Source organism: Neofelis nebulosa, chromosome 3 (genome assembly GCF_028018385.1).
Source record: "Neofelis nebulosa isolate mNeoNeb1 chromosome 3, mNeoNeb1.pri, whole genome shotgun sequence".
NCBI lineage: Eukaryota > Metazoa > Chordata > Mammalia > Carnivora > Felidae > Neofelis > Neofelis nebulosa.
The window spans coordinates 145,626,259-145,650,518 of NC_080784.1; the positions used below are offsets into that span (position 1 = coordinate 145,626,259).

A 24,260-nucleotide genomic window follows, 5' to 3' on the forward strand; every position below is an offset into this window, starting at 1 on the left:
CCAGTGAAAGGTTAGCAGGAAGCTGAGTATATGGGGCTGAGGTATATGCATGATCCGTGATGGAGATATAGATTTGAGCAGTAGGAGGTAATAGTTGAATGTGTGAATATTCATTCAATCATCCAGGAAGTATGTTCCAAGTGAGAAGACCTGACGTTTGAGACTAGAATACAAATAAAAATTGATATTTAAAGGATTGACAGTGGAAAGTCAGCTCAAGAAGGAGGAAGAGTAGTCAGAGAGGAAGGAGCAAACGTGAGGGAATCTGGCATCGTGGAAACTCAAGGAGTAGAATTTTGATCAAGGTGGGACTTGTAGAGGCACATGGCTTTGCTATTTGGGCAAGGTAAGGACTAAAAAAACAAAGGCATTAGAGACACCAGCATGAAAAGTTTTGATCAATAGAGAAGATGTAAAAACTGGTTTTAAGAGGGATTAGGCAGAAAATATGTAGTCTACTTAAGAGAAATATGAATGAGAAGAAAAGGGAGGCTGGCTTATAGCTAGAGGGATATAGGAGTCAAAGGATAATGATAATGATGATAATGATGGTGGTGGTGGTTGTGGTGGTGAAGTGCTTTGAGATTATAAGAAAAGAGACTTCAGTACGGTTCTAAATTGAAAAGGAAAAAGCTAGTAGAAAGGCTGGGAACATGGGAGAGATGTGAGATGACACATGGAGGGAATTTGCAGGGGGGAACATCTCATGCACCGACATCACCGAGGTGGGGAGGGTGCTGTCATATGATAGTCCCACATTTTTTATGATGTGGGAGATGAAGTCCATAGATTACTTGGTCTATCTGAACTAATACTCTGCCTGAATTCCCTTATTTCAGACTCCCTCTTCCTTTTGTCAGCAAACAATTGCTCCCTCAGACCTGCTGTCTGTGTCCTGCAGAAACCTTGTACATACACTATGGGAAGTGGTACCTCAACCCAACATCATTTTGCTTTCCAGAATGCAGAGAAAGGTATGTGTTTCCCACCTTCCAAACTAGCTGTGAGTATCCCCAAATCTACATTGCATGGGGAGGGGTTTCTCAGAATAGAACAAGGAAACCATTTTATTTCTCCTCAGGCAACCCTTGAAAATCAGCTTCTCCTCCTTGTGACAAGATCACCAGAATGTCAGCTGAATATCTTAGGAGTTGGTGAACTATATTTGACCTGAAGGAATCAGTGTTGTCCACAAGGGTTTATCCCAAATTATACATGTACAAGTGGTTGAAATAAAGTTGGGCAAAAAGTAGATGAAAGAGCATTTCAGGTAGAGGGTTCAGTATGTACAAAGATCATGAGCTAGAAAGAAGTGAGGCATGTTTGAGGAACTGAATTGTCTGAAGTGAACAAGATGGAGAACAGCATAACATGAGGCTGCCGAGGTAGGCAAAGCCCAGATCACTCAGGGTCTATAGGATTTTAAATCTTATCTTAAGGGCATGAAGAACCATTGATGAATTCAAAATACGGAGTTCATATTAAGATTTATGTATCAAAAGACCTCTGGCTTCTGTGAAGAAGGAAGGGAGAGAGTAAAAGTAGAAGAAGGAACAGTCTGAAAGCTACTAAAGTCATCTAAGCAAGAGATGCTGCTGCCTTAGTCCCGAGTTATTGGCAGCAGAGATGGAGAGAAGGTGAATTCTAACAATAGTTTGGAGGTGGAACTGACAGGGCCCAACTGAGTAGATGTATGGAGTGAGGGAGAAGGGTGGATCAAAAATGACTTCCAGTTTTCCAGCCAGCAAAACTGGGCAGTCAATAATGCCAATTACTGACGTAAAGATAGTGGGAGGAGAAGCAACTTTGACTAGAGAGAAGATGGTGAGTTTATGCTGGGGTTGAGGTGGCCGTGAGATATGCAGGTGGAAGGACTGAGTAGGCAGCTGCGTATTCACATCTGGATTTTGGAGGTGAGGTTGGGCTGGAGAGATAAACATTGGAAAACATCAGAGTGTTGCATGGTGGTCGAGGCCATGGGGGTCTCTGAAGTAGCCTAGAGGGAGAGTAAAGATGGATCAGAGACCTGGGCCTAGGACAGAGCCATGAAGGACTCCAGGGCCTAAGCACCAGGTGGAAGAGGATAAGTCAGCAAAGGAGACTGAAGACAGGCAGCCAAAGACGTAGGAGGAAAGCAAAGGAAATCATGACAACACTTTGTTTATATGGGCTGACGCATGTCTGTAAGCTCGTGGCTTCCTTACTTTCTAGTTTGGCAATATGTCCCAGGCTCATCTTGCACATTTTTGGCCCTGGAGTAACTTCTTCTTTAGGGTGTGGGGTGTCCCCTTGCTTCCAGTTGGCCTATATCTTTCTATAATTTTTCAATGAACAGATACAGAAATATGTATTATTTAGAAAAAAACCCAGCATGACTAATTTATATTTAGGAACACAGTATTTTTACTTAACAACCTTGATGTTATTATTTATATATAGCTCTTTATTAAAAATCTTTTGTCCATGGGTGTCCGGGTAGCTCAGTCAGTTAAGACTGACTAAGTCTGACTTCGGCTCAGGTCATGATCTCATGGTTTCTGAGTTTGATCCCCACATTGGGCTCTGTGCTGAGAGTCCAGAGCCTGGAGCCTGCTTCAGGTTCTGTGTCTCCCTCTTTCTCTGCCCCTCCTCACCCCACCCCCCGCCTCTCTCTCTCAAAATAAACATTAAAAAAAATTTTTTTAAATCTTTTTTCCCTAACAGCATTAAAATAGTATTATTTACTTTATCCTACCATGTATAAATAATAGTTTCCGAATAATAACAATACTAGTATAAACAATGTGATTACTAAAAATTCTTTTTTTTAATATTTATCTATTTTTGAGAGAGAGTGTGAGCAGGGGTGGGTCAGAGAGGAGGGAGACAGAGGATCTTCCACTCTGTGCTGACAGCAGCAGGCCCAGTGTGGGGCTGGAACTCGTGAACCGTGAGGTCTTGAGCTGAGCCGAAGTCAGATGCTCAAATGACTGATCCACCCAGGTGCCCCTGAACATTTCTTAAGATTTCTTTGTAGTTCATTTTGTCCTTTGGATATATATCCACTAGGGACATACAAATTACTGAATTCTTAAGTCATTTGAAGTAACTCCTTTCTGTGTTTCTAACTTATATAAGGTTAGATTCACTTGTTTAACTTTTGCTTTTAATCTTTGGAGATTGATTTTTCATTTTGCTTTATTTTATGTATTTATTTTTTTCATTTTTTTTCTTTTTTTTCTTTTGTTTCATTTTTTTTCATTTTGTTTTCATTTTGTTTTAAATTTGTTTTATAACTTTGAAAAGCATTTATACGATTCCTGTCCCAATTATCTGTTGCAGCATAACAAACTATCGGAGAACCTGGTGGCTGGAGACAATCATTTTATCTGCTCATAATTTTGTGGGTCAGGAATTTGCAGAGGGCCCAGTTGGGTGGTTTGCCCATGATTCTGTGGGAAGCTGGAGCTGGAGGCTCTACTTCTTTTTGAATTTTTTTCAAAATTTTATTTTTAAAGTAGTCACTACACCCAATGTAGGGCTTGAACTCACAACCCCAAGATCAAAAGTTGCATGCTGTACTGTGCATGCTGTACTGACTGAGCCAGCCAGACACCCGATGGTTCTATCTTTCCCTTTCTTTCTTTCTTTCTTTCTTTCTTTCTTTCTTTCTTTCTTTCTTTCTTTCTTTCTTTCTTTCTTTGTCAATGTATTTATTTGGGAAGAGAGAGAGAGAGAGAGAGAGAGCAGTGGAGGGGCAGAGAAAGAGGGAGAGAGAGGATCCCAAGCAGGCTCCACACGTTCAGCACAGGGACTGATGCAGGGCTCTAGCTCACAAACCACGAGATGGTGACCTGAGCTGAGATCAAGATCCAGATGCTTAACTGACTAAGCCACCCAGGTGCCCCAAGGAGGTTCTACTTCTAAGTCAGCTTTTGATTCACTCACTGGTGCCTTGGTGACCTTTGACCTCTGTCTCTCTTCATGTAGTTGCCTTGTTGTTAATAGGGGGTTTTAACAGGTAGGTGTCTTGTACCCTCAGATCTAGTCTACACAAAGCTGGAGTAAGAGGAGCCCAAGCATGTTGTATTGTGCTGTTGGAAAGGAGAGGGCAGAGGGACTTAGACTATCCTGCACCTCTCAGCCCCTATCTCAGTTAACCCAGATCCCTGCCAGGACTGAGAGGGAGAAAAAAAGAGTGAGAAAGAGCCATTGGGTGTCCTCCCTGCCCTAAGGAGCCAAGCAAGACTGAGGATAGAAGTATGTCTAGTTGGCAGCCTTTGCCTTTAAATGTTGAAGCAACGTGTTAACAAACAACATTTTCACAGAACCTTGGTGGCCACGATACCCCTCAGTATTGCTTACACTTCACTGCATGTAAGAACCACATGTGGGGCTGGTTAAACCTGAAGATCCCTGTAGAAATTCTAATGCTGTAGGTTTAGGGTGAGCGAGGCCCACGTATCTGTGCTTCCCATTAGTTCCTGGAGGGTCTGTAGCTCTTACTCCAGACATTTCATTCACGGTTCTGAGCATGGATTTACAGAATTCAATCGGTAGAGCTTCAGCCTTAGCATTTGGTAAGGGCCTTTGAGAAGTAGCTACAGTTTGACATTTTTTATCAGAGGAAATCAAATTCAGCTTTGCTTAAGTTTCCCTCTGGTTCTCTTTTCTCACTCTACCATCAACCTTCCTTGTAAGGAAATCAGCCAGAATTCTACTAGCTCTCTAATGCAAGCTAAATATATTAAATCAATCTGTCTACTGTTCACGAGGTTGACCTGAATTAACCTGCAGGGTTTCCTTTTTAATCCTGCTTTATCCATGAATACTCCATTCATCACCAGTGGCACATTCAGGCCCAGGAGCTTAAGAAGAATCTAGTTATTTATGTGAACAGCTGTTCTCTGGCAGTAGGACTTGACCGTGGGTCCTAAAGCTCTTAGGAGGAAGTAAACCTACTCATGCCACCCTGTGGAACACGGTCACCTAGCACAGGCCCTGGCAAAAAGAGAAGCCCAAAGGCGGCCTGCAGATTTGATAGTGGGTGAGGGGGGTGAGATCGCAAGCATAGAACCCAGCAAGCACTTACTGCCACCTGACATTGTAGGTAGTAATTTGTGTGTTTGCCCATTGTTTGTTTTCCCCAGTCATAGGGAGCCCATTCCCTTTTCAGATGAGGACACTGAGTCCCAGGAAGGTAATTCTCCTGAGGCCACATAGCTGGTCAGGGCATTTCCAGGCCTAGAACCCACATCTTTTGATATCCAGTCTGTTGTTAGAATGTCAAAATGTCCTCCCCACCCTCTACCCCTGTATTATCCCACGCTTCAAGTATGCCTCATGCTTGCAACCTGTCCAGTTTAGATCTCTCGATGGTCCTGGCAATCCAACCTTTCCACCTCTCACACATAAGAGTTTTCAGCAGACAGTAGGAGTTCCAGTAAACCTACAGTGATATTAGTATAACCACTAGGTGAGAATGAAGGTGGGGTGGGGGAGGGAGTGGGGAAGAGAGCCCCCCAGCCAGCGGTGAGGCAAATCCTTCCTCCCAGGGGCAATGGGTAGTGCTTTCCCCACCATCCTGTCCCCAGATGACAACAGGAGCGGTGCCCTTCACCTCCGCCCTGGCCCACGGAGTCCCAGCTCACAGGCTGTCTTCTCCATCTGTGTCACAGCCTTCAAGGCAGCAGCCCTAATCCAGAGATGGTACCGACGCTACACGGCGCGCCTGGAGATGAGGCGGCACTGCACCTGGCGCATCTTCCAGTCTATAGAGTACGCGGGACAGCAAGACCAGGTCAAGGTGCGGCGGGATGTGGGCCCCAGTCACTCGAGCTCTGCCTTCCAGCACATGGGCAGCAAGGGCCAGGTGCCCAGAGGGTGCAGCTGACCCGGACCCCTCCTGGTTCTCTTTGCGCCCATCTCTAAAGCCAAGTCTTCGACTCTTCTGCAGCTCCATGATTTCTTCAGCTACCTTGTGGATCACTTCACCCCCAGCAGCAACCATGAGAGTGAGTATGAGCTGCCATACAGGAGGGCCTCAGGGTTGTAGATATCAGACTGAGCGGGGGAGACACAGGGGGCATAGATCCCGTGACGGCCAGGGAATGAGTGAGGAGGCTGACAGATAAATGGCAGCTTCTGGGTTCTCCCAGAATCACACCTGGAGACAAGAATTTGAGTGCAAGGAGTTTGTTTGTTAAATACGGGAAAACAGTCGGGCGGTGGGGAGGGACTGGGGAAGGAATTCAGGGAAGGGAAGGCAGCTTATAAAGAGGCAGAGGCAGGGGTGGGGGCTACTAAGCCAGCAACAAAAGGTGCCTGGGAAATAGTGCAGAACACTTGCCTTGGAATGATCCCACCTGAAGGCAGAGAGAACTAGAGTCTTCCTGTGTCAACTCCTGAGACTCATTAGTTGAAGGCTGCTGGGAGGGATGGATAGGAAGCGTCGTTAATTCCACAGCATTTCTGGCCTGCCAAGCAGGGCCCTCTGTGGACCCAGGAAGAAAGCTCCCAGGCCAGAGATGCAGAGGCTGATGGTTGGCCCTTGCCTGAAGGACCTTGAAAGGTCTGATGGCTTCTGGCACACTGACTGACAGCACCAGAAATACCTGTGAGCTTTTTTGTTTCACCAAGGTTTTTCCCTTTCCTTCTGCTTACAAGCCTCAGCTGCTAAATTTCTGTTCTAAGTCTGACAAATCTCAGCCTTTTAACATTTTTTTAACATTTATTTATTTTTTGAGAGACAGAGGGAGAGAGCACGAGCAGGGGAGGGGCAAAGAGAGAGGGAGACACAGAATCCGAAGCAGGCTCCAGGCTCTGAGCTGTCAGCACAGAGCCCGACGCGGGGCTCAAACTCACGGACTGTGAGATCATGACCTGAGCCGAAGTCAGTCGCTTAACAGACTGAGCCACCCAGGCGCCCCAAATCTCGGTCTTTTAAAATAAAAGTAAAATTGGGGCACCTGGGTGGCTCATTCAGTTAAGCATCTGACTCTTGATCTTAGCTCAGGTCTTGATCTCACAATTCATGAGTTCAAGCCCTGAATCAGGCTCTGTGCTGACAGGGTGGAGCCTGCTTAGAATTCTCTCTCTCTCTCTCTCTCTCTCTCTCTCTTTCTCTCTCTCTCTCTCTCTCAAAAAAGTATGGTCCAGGGAAAGACTGTTTTGAATTGCCCATGGACTGAACATCTGAACATAAGCTGTCCTACCCTTTCTGTCCTAACCAGGGGACTTCCTGGACCGCATGTTCACCGAGGACAGATTCCCCCAGGACTCTGAGATGGAGAAATTCGGTGACTATGAATCTATAGAAGTCCCTGACAATTACACGGGACCACGCCTCTCCTTCCCACTCCTTCCTGATCACGCAACTGCCCTGGTGGAAGCTTTCAGACTGAAACAGGTAAGCTCACCCTGGGAAACCTGGGTCACGACCAACTTTGTGGAATATGGAGAGGGAGACCAGACCCAACACAGAAGGAATAGCCCTGGATTTAGGGTGTTAGTGTCATGGATCCACTAGAGAGATGCCATGCCCCCTTTGCTTAGCCAGGACCTTGTAGTCAATAAGCCAGTTTTTATGCACTGAAAACTTCTCCTCCTCATCATGTAATATTTCTTTGTTCATTCATCCCACTGATAATTACTGAGCACTGCTATGTACAGACACTGTTCTGGGCACTGGGGATATAGCAATGAGCAAGACAGACACCAATTCCTGCTCTCACAGGGCTAACATTCTAGAGGAGAGACAGACAGTAGATAAATAAATAACAACAAATAAGCAGATTCTGCAGTATATTAGAAGGAGATAAGAGCTATGTAAGAGAATAAACTAAGTTCTGGGTAGGAGAGATGGCAGTTTATGGAGTAGTCTTAGAAAGCACCATGGATAAGGTGATTTCTGAGCAAAGGTTGAAGATGGTGAAGAAACGCACCATGTGGATGCCTCCAGAAAAATGTTCCAGGCAGAGGGAACAAATGGAAAGGCCGGGAGGCAGGACCTTGCCTGGATGGCTCAGGGACCTCAGGAAGGCCATTGTGGCTGGTGAGGAGGAGGTCGGGGAAGAGTGTTAGGGGATGGAGGCAGAGAGGAGGGTGGGTGGACTTTTAATCTTCTCAAAGAGATGGGGAGACATTGGGCATAGGAATGATATAATCTGGCTTGCTTTTTAAAATAATCATTCTGTTTTCTGAATGGAACATAGGGAGCAAGGGCTGAAGCAGGATGATCAGTTAAGGTCCTGCAACAGTCCAGGCAAAACATGAGAGTGGCTCCAAACCCTGGTGGTAGAGGCAGAGGCGGTAAGAAGTGGTCACATTCTGGTTCTCTGCCAGACTCCAGCTCTTCGTCTCTTTCATAAGAAGATAATTCACCACAGGAGACGTTGGGGTAGTTTCCTCCAGGATGTCAGGATCACTTAGTACCATTGACATGCATGCACTTCTTCACACCTCTCTGAGACAAGCATGCATTTCTCCCAAGCGGAAGGCAAGGAAGGAAAGAGGAAATTAGTTCAATATTGGGGGTGTTGAAAAGCAGAAACAAGGGCAGAAGATGGGTGAAAAAGAAAGGATCCATGCATAGAGTTGCAGGGGCACTTTACCAGGGTCTTGGGGTCTTGGGTGATTGGGATCATTAGGCAGTAAAGGCGAGGCCCATTTTGCTGCATGAATATCAGTGTTGTTTTGTTCCCTCTCCCCTCTTCCTCCTAGTAGCAGCTCCATGCTCGCTATGTCTTGAATCTTTTGCATGAAACCAGGAAACACCTGATACAACTGCCAAACATCAACCGGGTCTCCACCTGTTACAGCGAGGAGATCACAGTGTGCGGTGAGAGTCAGTCAGAAATGGCTTCCCACGCTAGACACAAACAAGAAAACGCTTGTGATGGGGAAGAGGAAGGGCGGGGCTGGCGGGAGATGTGATTCTCGCTGAGAGCTTGCTTATTCGCTCCATGCTTACTGGAGTAGAGGCAGTGCAGTGAAGGATTATGGGGCAAGAGGGCCCAGACTCTGCTTTATTTCCCCAAACAATTCAGATTTGACTCCAAACTCATGCTTTCACTCAGAACACAATCCCTGCAAATAGCCAGATCCTCCCTTGTCAGAAGACAGTTTATTTCTTGTGCCTTGAGCAGCAGGCCCTAATGCCTAGCAAATTATTCCTTCCGTCCACATGTATTCTTCTTCCAGAGAGAAATACTGTCCACGATGATTCTTTCCATATCCTTATGTTTTCGGTAAAGTTTAAACACCTGTTACAGGGGCACCTGGGTGGCTCAGTCAGTTAAGCGTCTGACTCTTGATTTCAGCTCACGTCATGATCTCATGGTTTGTGAATTCGAGCCTTGCATCAGGCTCTGTGCTGACAGCGTGGAGCCTGCTTGGGATTGTCTCTCTCTCTCTCTCTCTCTCTCTCTCTCTCTCTCTCTCTCTCTTTCTCTCTCTGTCTCTCTCCCTCTCTCTCTCTGCCCCTCCCCTGCTCTCTCTCTTTCAAAATAAATTAATTAAATTTAATTTAAAAAAAATAGACATCTGTTACAGACTGAGGTCCCACATCTTCACTTAGGAGGTGCAGACTGTTGCACAGCCGGGATTGTAAACTGGCACCTCGAGGGCCACGTGCAACCTGCAGCTAGGTCTTGTTTGCCCTGAAATATTTTTAAATTTTTATTTAATTTATTTTTAAATTATTTTTGAAAGTTTATTTACTTATTTTGAGAGAGAGAGAGAGAGAGAGAGAGAGAGAGAGAGAGAGAGAGAATTCCAAGCAGGCTCCAAGCCATCAGCGCAGACCCCGTCATGGGGCTCAATCTCACAAACCATGAGATCACGACCTGAGCCAAAATTAAGGGTCAGATGCTTAACCAACTGAGCCACCAAGGTGCCCCTTAAATTTTTAAAATTATTATTTTTTAATTAAAATCTTTTTTTAAAAAATTCAAGTCAGTTAACATACACTGGAGTCTTGGCTTCAGGAGTAGAACCCAGTGATTTATCTCTTACCTATGACACCCAGTGGTCATCCCAAAAAGTGCCCTCCTTAATGCCCATCACCCATTCAGCCCATCGCCCCACCCCCCTCTAGCAACCCTCAGTTTGTTCTTTGTATTTAAGAGTCTCTTATGATTTGCCTCCCTCCCTGTTTTTATCTTATTTTTGCTTCCGTTCTCCTATGTTCATCTGTTGTGTTTCTCAAATTACACATGCGATTTAAATCATATGCTATCTGTCTTTCTCTGACTGACTTATTTTGCTTAGCATTATACACTCTAGTTCTATCCACATTGTTGCAAATGGCAAGATTTCATTCTTTTTCATCACCAGGTAGTATTCCATTGTATGCGTGTGTGTGCATGTGTGTGTGTGTGTGTGTGCGTGTGTGTGTGTGTGTGTGTATACCACCTCTTCTTTATCCGTTCATCAGTCAGTAGACATTTGGGCTCTTTCCATAATTTGGCTATTGTTGATAGTGCTGCTATAAACATTGGGGTGCATGTGCCCCTTCAAAACAGTATTTTTGTATTCTTTGGCTAGATGCCTAGTAGTCCAATTGCTGGCTCGTAGGGTAGTTCTATTTTTAATTTTTTGAGGAACTTCCATACTGTTTTCCAGAGTGGTTGCACCAGTTTGCATTCCCACCAGCAGTGCAAAAGAGGGTTCCTCTTTTTCCGCATCCTCACCAACATCTGTTGTTTTCTTGAGTTGTTAATTCTAGCCATTCTGACAGAAAAAAATTTAAAACAATTTTTTTAATGTTTTTTTATTTTTGAGAGACAGAGAGAGCGCACATGTGTGCACAAGCAGGGGAGGGATAGAGACAGAGGGAGACACAGAATCTGAAGCAGGCTCTAGGCTCTGAGCTGTTAGCACAGAGCCTGATGTGGGGCTTGAACCCATGAACCATGAGATCATGACCTGAGCTGAAGTTGGATGCTTAAACAACTGAGCTACCCAGGTGCCCCAGAAAAATATTTTTTTAATAAATTTCCAACATTTGAAAATTGGAGAATTCATATTAAAATTGACATTTCCAACACCTCTTGAAAAATCTCCTAACACTGGCCCATAAATAGCGGCTTCCTACTTCAGATGGGACAAAATCTCTCCAGTTCTCACCTGAGTTTGCATCCTTGCACTGTTCTGTCCTATTTTTGCTTCATTTACTGTTTATTTATGATAATCATGTAGAGAAAAGATACTGTGTTTTCTTCTTTCAATATTAGCTATCCCTGCAACAAGGGAAGTTAATATTTATCCCTGTCTTACATATGGAAAAAAGTAACCATAACTTTGTCAGATTTTTCTGGGTATTTTCCTTTTTATAGTAAAAATGAGACACAGTGGTAAGGACCAGTAAAAACTGATATTCTTTTTCTGTCTTTGTTAGGAGATTTACATGGCCAGTTGGATGACTTAATATTTATATTTCATAAGGTATGAATGTTTAAGATCCTGTCTTGCTCTGAGGCTTATTTTGGAAGTATCTATTAACAAAATGCTTAAGTATTGCTTGGATTTTTTAAATATTACTTTATCTTTTTATTTTTAAAAAATTTTCTTTTATGTTTATTTATTTTTGAGAGAGAGAGAGAGACAGAGTGTGAGTAGAGGAGAGGCAGAGAGAGAGGGAGATGCAGAATCTGAAGTAGGCTCCAGGCTCTGAGCTGTTAGCACAGAGCCCGATGTGGGGCTCAAACCCACGAACCGTGAGATCATGACCTGAGCCGAAGTCGGATGCTTAACCGACTGAGCCACGCAGGCGCTCAAAAATATTACTTTAAGTCATTAAAAAATAATACATAGTAGCAAATATATAATATAAAAGTCAGTACTATATTGTATTTTAGTATATTTTTGTAAACTGTTTTAAAAGTCTGAGGTTAACAAAGAGAAAGAATCCTTACTTAGTGATTGATTTTTTTTCCAAATAAAGAAAATTATTGATTATCAAAGCAACTGAAAGCTATTTCCCTATCCATTTTTAGTTATAAAATGTAGAATGTGTAACAGCATACATGAATGTCCTATTAATGTAATATTACTTTACATATATACTGTGCTTCCCAAAGCATTTTCCCACTTATTGTATCCTTTAATTCTGGGGAAACTGACAGCTATTGTTATTATTACTAAAGATATTGTGGCCAGAATTTAAAACTGGCTTTTGGATCACAAGCTTGGTGTCCTTTGCACATACCATATGGCAAAACTCTGGCTTTGTATAAAGCACTCATTTTGATGAGCACGCTAGAAAGAAAATGTAAGACCAATAAAAAAATACTTCCATCTTTTATTGACAATTCACATTTGGAGAAGAGCCAGAAAGCACAGAATTGGTGTTCAATCTGACGTAACTGTCAAATGCCCATTGGCTTGACCTGATTTCCTGTTCCCTTCCTTTGTTGCCACTTCTTGGACTTGTCTTCTTTTTGGGAAGAATGGCCTCCCGTCACCAGAGAGGGCCTACGTCTTCAATGGTGACTTCGTTGATCGAGGCAAGGATTCAGTAGAGATCCTGATGGTTCTTTTTGCCTTCATGTTGGTTTACCCAAAAGAGTTCCATCTTAATCGAGGAAACCATGAGGACCATTTGGTGAACTTACGGTAACAAACTCAAACACACTTGGGGATTTGATGTTTACTTGTGATTGAAAAATTACTTTGTTAGAACTTCTTATTTGTTAGGTACCTTTTCAAGTAGATTTCCAATTTTTTAAAGGAATACACAATATGTAACATTAAAATATTTTTTACAAACCTACATATTATCCTACTTTTAATAAAACCATTAAACGTTTTTCCACATATCCGTACTCTTTATCATATGAACAATAAAACTCACTGTAGAAAAACTAAGAAATACAGATAAACAAAAGGAAGAACGTTAAAATATCCCCTGATTTCTTGACCCAGAGTTAATGCTATAATTGTAAACATTTAGCAATTATTCCTCAGTCTCTTTTCTATATATTTGGGTATATGTATATAGTATATGAATTCTTATAAAAATTCAATTATACCATAAGTGTTGTCATTAAATTTAATATCTAGTTTTGCTTCTAAATCTAGATACGGCTTTACCAAGGAAGTGATGCATAAATATAAGGTATGCTGCCTTTAAAAGCAAGTTTTTCTTAGTTCAGATAAGTTAAGTGTATCACTTGAAAATTATTATCTTCTTAATATCATTTTTCAGACACATGGCAAGAAAATACTAAAAATACTGAAAGATGTTTTCTGTTGGCTTCCTCTGGCCACTCTGGTTGATGAGAAGGTCCTGATTCTTCATGGCGGAGTGTCAGACATGACCGACCTGGAGCTCTTGGCTAAACTAGACAGGCACAAGGTACTGGCCAAGTAATGAAATAGTGCATATTTCACCATAATTTAACCCAGTTCATAGTAATAACAACCCAGTTCATAATAATTTAACCCAGTCACTGCCTACATAAAGTCAATGTCATTTTGCATGCTGACTCCAGGTGACTTAATAAGGGCTGTTAAGGAAGCCATGAGGGGCGCCTCAGTGGCTCAGTTGGTTAAGTGTCTGACTTCAGCTCTGGTCATGATCTCAAGGTTCGTAGGTTTGAGCTCTGTGCTGACAGCTCAGAGCCTGAAGCCAGCTTCAAATTCTGTTCTCCCTCTCTGTCTGCCCCTCTCCCACTTGTGCTCTGTCTCTCTCTCTCTTTCTCTCTAAAAAATCAATAAACATTAAAAGATTAAACAAACAAACAAGGAATATACATCTGGGCTCAAGGAGCAAGTGTGCTACGATCCATTAGTGATGTTTCTATGGACATGATAGTGGGGAGTGGCAGCTAGAGCCATCTATTTGGTATCCCTGACCTAGACAATTCTAATAAACACCCCCATTCAGTGTACCTGAAGAGCCTCTACCTCTCAAATAATTCAGTTAAACTCAACAAATGTTTTAAGTGCATACTTCATTCAGGGAGGATGCTATTGGCAGACAGAAAAATGATGATCAATTTCGAATTAAACTCAACAACTATGGTTAAAGTGCTTACTATGTGCAAAGGAAGTGGTAGGGGTGATACAAAGATAACCAGAGATGGTGCCTGCCCTAAAGAAATTTACAATAACCAGCAGGAGGAGGGAGTGAGAGGCAGAATGCATTATACTCCCATATTAATACGTCTCTATTTTCTGTTTCACTTTGGAAGTAAAAATTTAGAAAACAAGAATTCTATTTTCTTTTAATCATAGATTTTTAACAATTGAATGGTGTCTTATGGCTTCTGAACTCCCAGCTGCCCTTTCCAAAACACAGGAATCCCTACTACGACATCTTTGACAACATTTGCCTAAGCAATTGCTACACAAGCTAGTGTGCTCTGGGCAACTCTAATTAATACACAAGTCTTTGTGATATGAGACATAAATGAAAGAGCATGGCTTTGGAATCAGACAGACTGGATTTGAATCTGGGAACATGCAGCACTTGGCTGATATGGCAGCTGTGTTTTACTAGGTTATCCAAGAACCAAGCCTCCTTATGTCTTGTTATTCTGCTGTCCTTAGTGTGTCTTTCCTGAGCCCTCATCTTATAGGCCAAGATGGCCTGCCACCACATCTGTATTCCAAGCAATAGGATAGAGGGAGGAAGAGGGGAAGAATATCCCTGCCCTTTAAAGACACAGGAAAGAAGTTGTATACATCTCTTCTGCTCTCATCCCATTGTTCAGAAAGTAGTTACATGACTACTCCTTGCTGGAAGGGAGGCTGGAAATGCAGTCTTCTGGCTGGCTGGCCACATGCCTAGCACAAAAGCTAGGGTTTCCATTCCTATGACAAAGAAGGGGAAAAGAGATGGGGGAGAATGGTAGTCTCTGACACACAGATACTGAAGTATGGAACTGTGTTCTTTTTTCCTTGAGTAGGTATGGTGAGTGGTTGGATAGGCTAGAAATGGATAAAAATTCTTTTCCTGCTACTTATAGTTATAATTCCTTGAAAAAGTTATTTAACCTACTGTAACCTCAGTTTCTGAATCTATACAATAGGAGAGTGAATGATTGTATCATAGATGTTGTGAGGATTAAATGAAAATATATGTGCATGTGCCTTACAAAATTTGTACTCAGTAAGTGGAAATAGTATTAACTACATTTGGCTGAAGTCACAGAAAACTTCAAACAACAATGGCTTGTGATTATTTCTTCCTTCTGTAAATAAACACTGGAAGCAAGCAGTCCAGGGCTGGTAGTAATACCACAAAGTCACTAGAGGCCCAGTGTTCTGCTCTCTTGTTGCTCTACCATGCTACATCATGGCCCAACGTGGCTACTTGAGCTCCAGCCATCACAACCATATTCTAGCAGCATAACTTAGAAAGTAGAAGAAAGGCATGTTTCTTCCCTCTAAGGACATTCAGTTGTATACAGAATTTTTGTTCCTATTTCTGTTCAGAATTTTGTCATATGTTAACATCTAGCTGAAAGGCAGGTTGGCAAGTGTAGTCCTCATTCTAGGTGGTATCTGTAAGAATCTGGGTTTCTATTGCTAAGGAAGAAGAGTAGACAGATGGTAGGGTAGCCACACACTACCTTAGTCTGCCCCTGTTGCTCCCCACATTTTCATGCACACCCCGCTCATCCCCTCCCCAATGGAGTCTACTCTCAGGTCTCATCCAATGATTGCATCCAGTTCAAAGCCCAAGGTTTCTGGATTCAAGTCCTATTTGTCAAGGTCTGCCTATGGCCCTTTGGGGTCTGGTGACTAAAAGATGAGTTCTGTGTCCCTGCACCCAAAAACTCAGTGTTGGAAGGGGGAAAGGATAGCTCCTTGGAAGAGGTGGGGGAGGGGACGCCTGCAACGTTTTCAACAGCTTCCTCCAAAACCTTCATTATAAATCCCCTTTCTGCTTCTCCATAATCTCAACCCTTTCGTGTTCTTTGTGGAAGAGAAGGTGCCCAAGGGACCTAAAACCAGCTCTTAGTCTGCGTGATGTCTGGCACCTTATTTTTTTTTTTTTAATTCAAATATTCTGTTCTGCTGCGTCTATGTCTATGTATGGAGGTAGAGACAGCAAGTCACGATAAAGCAGATGATCTCATGGGAAGAATCACATTTAATTATGTAAACAGGAGAAGTAGGAAGTTTGGGGAAAGAATGCTAAAGAACAGTTTGCTTTCTGGAGCTTAGCAAAAAGCTGACTTCCCAGTAGTTTGCAAAGCTCTGGGGAGGGGTGACGAGGCCATTTGTACCAAGTCCAGGAACCACTTGGGAGGAAAACACAAAGTAGGAGCTCTGGAGTCAGATTTCTGGGTTCAGTCCTGGTAATGTTTTAGTATCTCTGCACCTCAGTTTTCTTATCTGTACTGTAAATGAGGATGCTATCTCAAAGGAGTGTGAGGGCTAATCGGTTAATTCACGTAAAACTAAAAATGAGGATGCAATCTCATGGTGGCGACCTGAGAGCTAATCAGTGAATTCATGATAAGTACCCAGGATAGCACCTATTTACCAAGGGCCCGATACATAGTAACACGATTATTCTCCTTAATAATCAAAGTTAGGGATGCCTCTGGGGGATAGATTAACAACTTCCTTGAAATAAAGTTATCTGGGGGTCAAAAGGGGACTGACGGTCTGGCCCTCACTATGAGTTGCAACACGATGAGGAGAGGGGGTTATGACTCTGTTTACATTTGGTGGCCTTTCACTCTCTATGGCCAGGGGCTGGGGCTGCCTGGGAAGTCATCCAGTGCTTATCCAAAGTTAGAGAACACCTCTGTTCCCTGCTACTCAATCTTGATGCCTGTCGAAATATCATTCAGGTTCTGCTGACCCTCTCTGAGTGTCCTTCCCTGTTCTTGCCCCAAGAACAACTCAACATCTTTGTCTTCTCTGGACATTTTTAGATTGTTTCCACCATGAGGCACAAAACGAGAAAGGAGAACGGGAAACAGGTGAAGAAGGAGGAAGCCAACCAGAAGAGCTCCGCAGGGAGACCCACCCCGTGGTTTCTCCCCCAGAGCCGCTCTCTCCCCGCTTCGCCCCTTCGCCTGGGCTCCCTCCAGGCGCACAGAGCCGGCCGCTCGTCCAGCATTCCCTGCGGCGCCCCCCGGGACGTGAAGGAGCTAGCCCGGCAGGTGCGGCGCTCCGTGGACCTGGAGCTGGACAGGTGCTGGCAGCAAGCAGGCTTCCCGGTGAGCTGGGGGAAGGAGGAGGCCTCGCCGTGCGAGCCAGAAGCGGATTCAGGAGCAGAGGAGCCGCTGGAGCCCACGCAGGAGGAGTGGAGGCAGGTGGGTTGTGACCGGGTGCTGCCCCCTGGAATGTGGCCGTCTTCCGGAGGGGCTTTTAAAAAACAGATCGAGCCGCTTCCCTCCATGTAAATTCGGGGTATTTTTTCCCACCTCCTTCACTCTCCCCCTGTGGTTAGAACACCCCCAGAAGAACATTAGTATTTGCTTAATGGCTCATATGTTTTAGAGTTTGAAAGAGCACAGGGTGATGTGGCCGATGGACTCTATTGCCTGAGCAAATTTGGTTTAGTGACCTAGCATCGTTGGGGTAGGAAGGTAAGCCATGATTTCCTGGGTGCTATTTTATGATGTTTTGTGTTGCGTGTGTCAGAAAGATGGCCATTGTAGCTCAAGGCCAAAAGGGTTAGGTCAGCAACTTCTGTCCTTCTCTGTTATCAGGCAAATAAAGGCTTTTCTAAGATCTCCAGAGATGTGTCCTATGGCCACCCCTCGCTGCAAGGGACGCTGGGAAAGCACATATTTTGCTAGGCACAGTGCCACCTCAAACACCTCATCAGAGTTCTGTTAACAAGGAAGAAGAAGGAAAACAAATACAGAGTAGGCACTCATGGTGTTTGCCTAACTATGACTCTGGCAGCCAAATGCAGGGCACATTTCACTGGGGCAAGACTGTGGCAGGGAAGCTTGTAATCCATGTGGTGAGTTTGTGTAGTAGTGTTAGCACAACGATGTGAACTTGCTGGTGTTCGACCATTTTTGACCTATAAAAATGGCAGGTTTTTTTTTTTTAATGGTTCATCCAGTAAAGAAAAGGAATTCAGAATTATTTTAGAGCTAAAATTAGCAGAATGGGCTGATTGACCAGATGGAGGGTGGCGAGAAAGAGGAGTCACAGCTGACTCTGAGGCTGGAAACCTCAGAGAGAGAGATGGTGAGTTTAGGCTACGTTCTCCCTGCACTATCGATCTGGGCTTCAACATCAACTTAGAATGGAAATTTATAAATAAATAAATAAATAAATAAATAAATAAATAAATAAATAAATAATTTTTTTAATTTTTTATTTGCAAATGCTGAGGGGCGCCTGGGTGGTTCAGTTGGTTGAGTGTCCGACTTCCGCTCAGGCCATGATCTCCTGGTCCGTGAGTTCGAGCCCCACGTTGGGCCCTGTGCTGACAGTTCAGAGGCTGGAGCCTACTTCGGATTCTGTGTCTCCCTCTCTCTCTGCCTCTCCCCCACTTGTGTTCTCTTTCTCTCAAAAATAAATAAACATCAAACAAAAATTTTTTTTTAATGCTGACATTACTTTAAGAAATGAAGCATTTGATTGCACATTCTCAGGACCACACCTGATACCTGTGAATGCTGGAGGAGAGATTGTATTGCCAGGCCCAGATGTCTGCCTTCTCTTTGGGGCAAATGTCCAGGAGCTTGGAGCACTGGGGCTCACTGAAGACAACTGGCTCTGATCAAAGCATCTACCAGAGCAGTTCCCTTTTTTTTTTTTTTTTTTTTTTAATTTTTTTTTTTTTCAACGTTTATTTTATTTTTTGGGACAGAGAGAGACAGAGCATGAACGGGGGAGGGGCAGAGAGAGAGGGAGACACAGAATCGGAAACAGGCTCCAGGCTCCGAGCCATCAGCCCAGAGCCTGACGCGGGGCTCGAACTCACGGACCGCGAGATCGTGACCTGGCTGAAGTCGGACGCTTAACCGACTGCGCCACCCAGGCGCCCCTGGAGCAGTTCCCTTTTAATCTGTTTTACGTGTTGAGCTTTCACGTGAGACTTACTTCCAAGAAAGTGGGTACAAGCTTGTCAAACAATATGCACATACCCACGCTCATTCCATGAATAATAAAAAGATTCTGAAACCTCAGGGATTCAAAATATAAACATATGTCAAACATTGATTATGCAAAAAATTATTCCCTTATTTTTATTCAAATATCTGTATCCTCTTCCTTTCTTCCTCCTCCTGTTACTCCTTTTCCTTCTCTTCCTCTTCCCCCTCCTCTTCTCATAGGAATGACTCTGAATCTCTGTCTAGATTTTAGGAAAGAAACCATCTCTTGGTCTCTCCAGGTGGTAGATATACTGTGGAGTGATCCCATGGCTCAGGAGGGCTGTAAGGCCAACACTGTTCGAGGAGGAGGCTGTTATTTTGGACCCAATGTGACAGAACGGTTGCTACAGAAATACAACCTGCAATTCCTGATCCGCTCACACGAGTGCAAACCTGAAGGCTATGAGTTCTGCCACAGCCGCAAGGTGGGTGGGCCATCTGCAGAAGCCCACGAGTAGTCCATATTGCTCCTCCCAGGCCTGGATGAGCTCAGGCTCCTGCTTTCCCACAATCCACTGTGTCTTGTATTTGTTAGTCACTTGCTCAAAGCGACTAGGTCCTTTACTGTTATTTATCCTTGGCTCTCATCGCCTCTTTAAACCTCAAAATTCGATTGCTACCACCACTCACCAATACCCTGAGAGGAGAAAAAGGGGCAGATATTGTCCCATCTTGTGGCTAGAAATATGGCCTGGTGCTTTCCCAGGCATATCTCTATTCTGTAAGTCACGCTGCTCACTGGCACATATTTCAAACAACAGTACAGGGTAACAGGATTTCTGCACTGTGCCCCAGGCAGGGATTCAGGATTGTTTGTCTTCTCAGGAGTGTAGTTAACGTCCTGTCTGATCTTTGGACATCTTAATCCTACAATGTTAGCCTAGCCCAATGCCACTAGGATGAGAGTATTCCCACAAAAACTAACTCTACAGGAGAATAACAGCTTTCCATGTGGGGGAAAAAAAAGATCAACTAATCTGAGAAATGTTTGTTTAAACAGTTATACAAGTTTCTCTACTGCAGGACTTCTGAGAACCATTAGTTTCCTATATTCCTTGTAAATCTCCAAGAAGAGATACACTGTCTACCATTTCCCAATGTACTGACAATGGAAACTTTTTCCACAGAGCATCTCAGGAGGCACAGTACTCTGTAGGAAACTCTACTTTGAGGCCTTACACCAGCTTTGATAACTGGCTTGCCAATTGTAATGACCCTTCCTAATTTATCGGTTCCAGCTTGCCTCTAAGTTGAACCAAATGAAGTGTTTTCTGTTACCCCTGCTATTGTACTTGGGATAAAAATGTGAAGAAAACATGTTGTGGATGTCCTATCAGAATCCAAGTTGCTATTACTGGAGCCACCACTCCTGCCCTACCAGCATTGATGACTTTAAAAAAAATTTAAAAGATCTGTAGGTGAGGTCAAGAAAGAAGAGCAGCTCCTGAAGTTGGGTTGGGCCCTATCAGATTGAGAGTCAAGAGTTCTTCAGCGAACCTGAACGCCTTTCTCTCTCTGTTTTGATTTAGGTGTTAACCATCTTTTCTGCCTCCAACTACTATGAAGTTGGCAGTAACAGAGGGGCCTATGTCAAACTGGGGCCAGCCCTGACCCCGTACATCGTGCAGTATCAAGCTAACAAGGTGACCCACACACTGACCATGAGGCAAAGGCAAGACTTTTTAATGAATGATTTTCCGAAAACCGGAATGACGGTGTTTGTGGAGCCTTTGAAATGTCAAACATCATTACATTTATCCACATTCTAAGTGAAAATTCAAAATGTAGCTCTGTTAGCAGTAAGGTCTACAATAGACATTCTAGCAGGGGCCTCTTCCTTCTCCTCCATACACTTGAAGATCTGTACTGACCCATCATGAATGGGAGTAACAAATTTGTTTCCTGCAGGAGTTATTCTCAATGGGCACATCTTGGGTAAAGTCCATGTACCAGGCCACTAAGTCTTTCCAGGACCACTCTTCTGTTTTCTCTCATCTTTAAAGGGTTTGTGTTACTCCCTAAGCCAGAGCCGAAGGTTCTTTGCTTTCAAGGGATTTGACAGATGGGTTTCAGTTCACACATTTGTTAGCAATGCCCTTTTCTCCCTGGGAAGGAAGCATATAATATTTCTTAAATGGCTTCTGTTGAGATGCTTCTGAATTCTAACCTTAGTTGTGAGCTTACCACACACTAAGTGCTATTATAAAGAAGTTATATGTAGTATCTAACAATGGACTTAAGAAATTCATACTAATTTCAGTTTTATAGAAGAGATCGTTAAAGAACACAGATGAAATCAGCTAGCCCATGGTCACACAGCTAATAACACAGTGAAGGCAAGCCTTGATACAGGCAGTCTTATTTCAGAAATCACATACTTAACAGACACGCAGGATTGCCTCCTACCAGGAAGATGGCCCCAGAATATATAAGCTGCCAACAGATACAGTTTTAGTGCTACTGAGCAAGCTTCTCTAATTATCAGAGGAACTAATTAGAAATCAAAACAAGTTTGACATAAACCCTGGAAAGAGAACATACTAATATTTACCATCTGCCTTGTGTGAGTGCTATAAAAGTGCATTATTTTAAATCACTCTTGAGTTACTAAATATGAAGAGTTATTAAACACTTAAGTTATTTAAAAAAATCAAGGCCAGCCTCACTCAAGAAGTTTTATATGAAAATTTAAACTCATTAAGTGATAGTCAAACCCCCTGTGCAGCAGAATCATCTGTGGAGCTTTACAAAAAAATCAGCCGCCCTAGCCTCTGCAGCCCCACCAAATTGGAATCTCCAGGGGTGGGCCCCAGACAACTGGAACACCACAATTCCATATGGTTTAGGTACATATGGAATCACTACAAATGAAGTCACTGTAGGGAATCCTATAGAGAGTATGTTTTAGTAATGTAATCAAAGAGCTCTTTGAGGGGCACCTGAGTGTCATTTAAGCATCTAGCTTCAACTCAAGTCATGATCTCATGGTTGTGGGTTCAAGCCGTGTTGGGCTCTGTGCTGACAGCTCAGAGCCTGGAGCCTGCTTCGGATTCTGTGTCTCCCTGTCTCTCTGCCTCTCACCTGCTTGTGTTCTGTCTCTCTGTCTCTCTCAGAGACAGATGTTTAAATGTTTAAAATGTTTAAACATTAAAATGTTTAAATGTTTTAAATGTTTAAAATAAACATTTTAAAAACTTAAAAAAAAAAGAGCTCTTTGAAATATTCATTGATTATATTAAAGCAAGTAAACATCATCCAATTTACCCAGAAGTCACTTGTCCGTCAACTTCAACTCCCTGGAGTGCAGTGGACACGTTAGATGTCTCTGACCATCTATGATTGATGTCTCAATGTCCATAAACTCAAGATCATGTCTTTTTCTTAGAAGAGCCCTCATTCAGAATCCATTTACTTTGGGTTTACACCCATGTCTCACAATAATAGGTCAAGATTGATTCCTGGTCCTACCCTGTATCAGCTATGTGACCTTGGATTACTGACTTTGTAATGGGATAATAATCAGACCTACTTCAGTGGGTGTTGGAGGATTAAGATAACCATGCAGAGCTCTGCACTTAGTGTTCAATGTTTCTGGCTTGATGTAGAAACCGAGAGCCTTATACATCTAGACAGCTCCCGAGAGCATCACTATACTACATCCCTGCATGATAATGATTGATGACTGCAAGTTAGTAGAAGATAGTTTAAATGCTTTGCCAGACCAGTGGTTTGTTAACTTTTGGAGAGAAGGGAGTCCCATACTGCTTTTAACCTTTGATGAAACAGTGAACTCCCTCCAGAAAAAAACAAATAAATTCACGTACCCATACGATTTGGGATGAGTTTTGGGCACTTCACACTCTACTAGGGGTCTGGTGGAGTCCACTTAAGGTCTATTACAATAACCACCTTAAACTGCAAGGAAAATTTTCATCAAGCATGATTAAAACTCTGTGTGTGTGTGCACATGTATGTGCTCACATGTGTGTGTGTAACTTTTAGCCGTTGAAAAGACAGGATATCCGGTCATAATTTATAGAATGGCTATAAATGAGGCATGACAAAGTATATATTTACCTTTATCTCTTTGTATCTTTTATTGATTCAACTACAGATATTTATTGAACACTTACTTGGGCAAAGTGCTATGCCCAGAATTACCCTTTTGACCCAATAAGAATGAGAAAACTAAATTAATGTTATTTTGTTATTCAAAATCTGGCCTTGTGCCTATTTAACATAATAATAAATTATAAGGAAAGCATATGATTATATTAGAAGATACCATTTACTGAGTGCTTTCAATGTGCTGGGCTTTCTTCTAAGTGCTTTATATGAATTTACTTTTATAATCTTCACAATAATCCTGTGAGGTAGGTACATTTTTAAGAAATGTTTATTCATTTATTTTGAGAGAGAGAAAGAGAGAGCAGGGGAGGGGCAGAGAGAGAAGGAGAGAGAGAATCCCAAGCAGGCTCCATGCTGTCAGCACAGAGCCCAATGCAGGGCTCAAACTCACAAACAGTGAGATCATGACCTGAGCAGAAATCAAGAATTGGACGCTTAACCAACTGAGCCACCCAGGTGGCCCGAGGTAGGTACCATTTTTATCCCTATTTTTCCCTTGAGGAAACTGAGGTGCAGTGCAGGTAGCTAACTTTACCACAAAGGTGGTCTTTTTCCAGAAGTTTTGCTGTAACCACTCTTCTGCACTGGGTAGGACACAGCAGGTCCTGTTTGTCCATGGCAGGGAGGAGTGGGAGGGCAGTGGGGAGAAATAAGAGATGAAACTCTTTGTTCAAAAACTGAGCTCTTCTCCCCGAAACTGAGTTCTAGGAAGGTTGAGACATTAAGAAAGAGAGAGGAGGAATGTGGTAAAAACAAAACCAAACCCCTCACTATTTCCTCTATGTTAACTTTTTAAAATGTTTCTTTTCATCTCCTGTCCCAGGATTAGCAGAGTAGAGGAGTCAGCTCTGAGAGCTCTGCGGGAAAAGTTATTTGCTCATTCCTCAGATCTTCTTGGTGAATTTAAGAAGCATGATGCAGATAAAACTGGTAAGACTCAGAAAATAAAATATTCATAGAAGAAGGAAGCTCAACAACAACAACAACAACAACAACAACAACAACAAATCTGTCTTGCAGAAATTATCAAATCAATATTTGTTGAATTAGTGGTAACTAATTGGGGCA

The 24,260-nt window shown here is 43.0% G+C and overlaps 1 protein-coding gene across 4 annotated transcripts in view; it reads left to right on the forward strand.

Annotated features, from left to right (window-relative positions):
* The window catches only part of PPEF2 (protein phosphatase with EF-hand domain 2), a 41,171-nt gene that overhangs the window by 10,648 nt on the left and 6,263 nt on the right, over positions 1 to 24,260 (forward strand). For 2 of the 4 annotated variants that reach the window (XM_058722252.1, XM_058722251.1), the window contains 13 exons: positions 840 to 974; positions 5,658 to 5,785; positions 5,936 to 5,993; positions 7,212 to 7,387; positions 8,704 to 8,818; positions 11,378 to 11,424; positions 12,428 to 12,594; positions 13,060 to 13,096; positions 13,187 to 13,336; positions 16,875 to 17,258; positions 19,304 to 19,489; positions 20,594 to 20,736; positions 24,016 to 24,122. In XM_058722252.1, coding sequence (XP_058578235.1) covers positions 920 to 974; positions 5,658 to 5,785; positions 5,936 to 5,993; positions 7,212 to 7,387; positions 8,704 to 8,818; positions 11,378 to 11,424; positions 12,428 to 12,594; positions 13,060 to 13,096; positions 13,187 to 13,336; positions 16,875 to 17,258; positions 19,304 to 19,489; positions 20,594 to 20,736; positions 24,016 to 24,122 — 1,753 coding nt within the window. In that variant the 5' untranslated portion in view covers positions 840 to 919. The remainder of the gene's footprint in view (positions 1 to 839; positions 975 to 5,657; positions 5,786 to 5,935; positions 5,994 to 7,211; positions 7,388 to 8,703; positions 8,819 to 11,377; positions 11,425 to 12,427; positions 12,595 to 13,059; positions 13,097 to 13,186; positions 13,337 to 16,874; positions 17,259 to 19,303; positions 19,490 to 20,593; positions 20,737 to 24,015; positions 24,123 to 24,260) is intronic. The other 2 variants (XM_058722254.1, XM_058722253.1) reach the window with 2 other exon arrangements.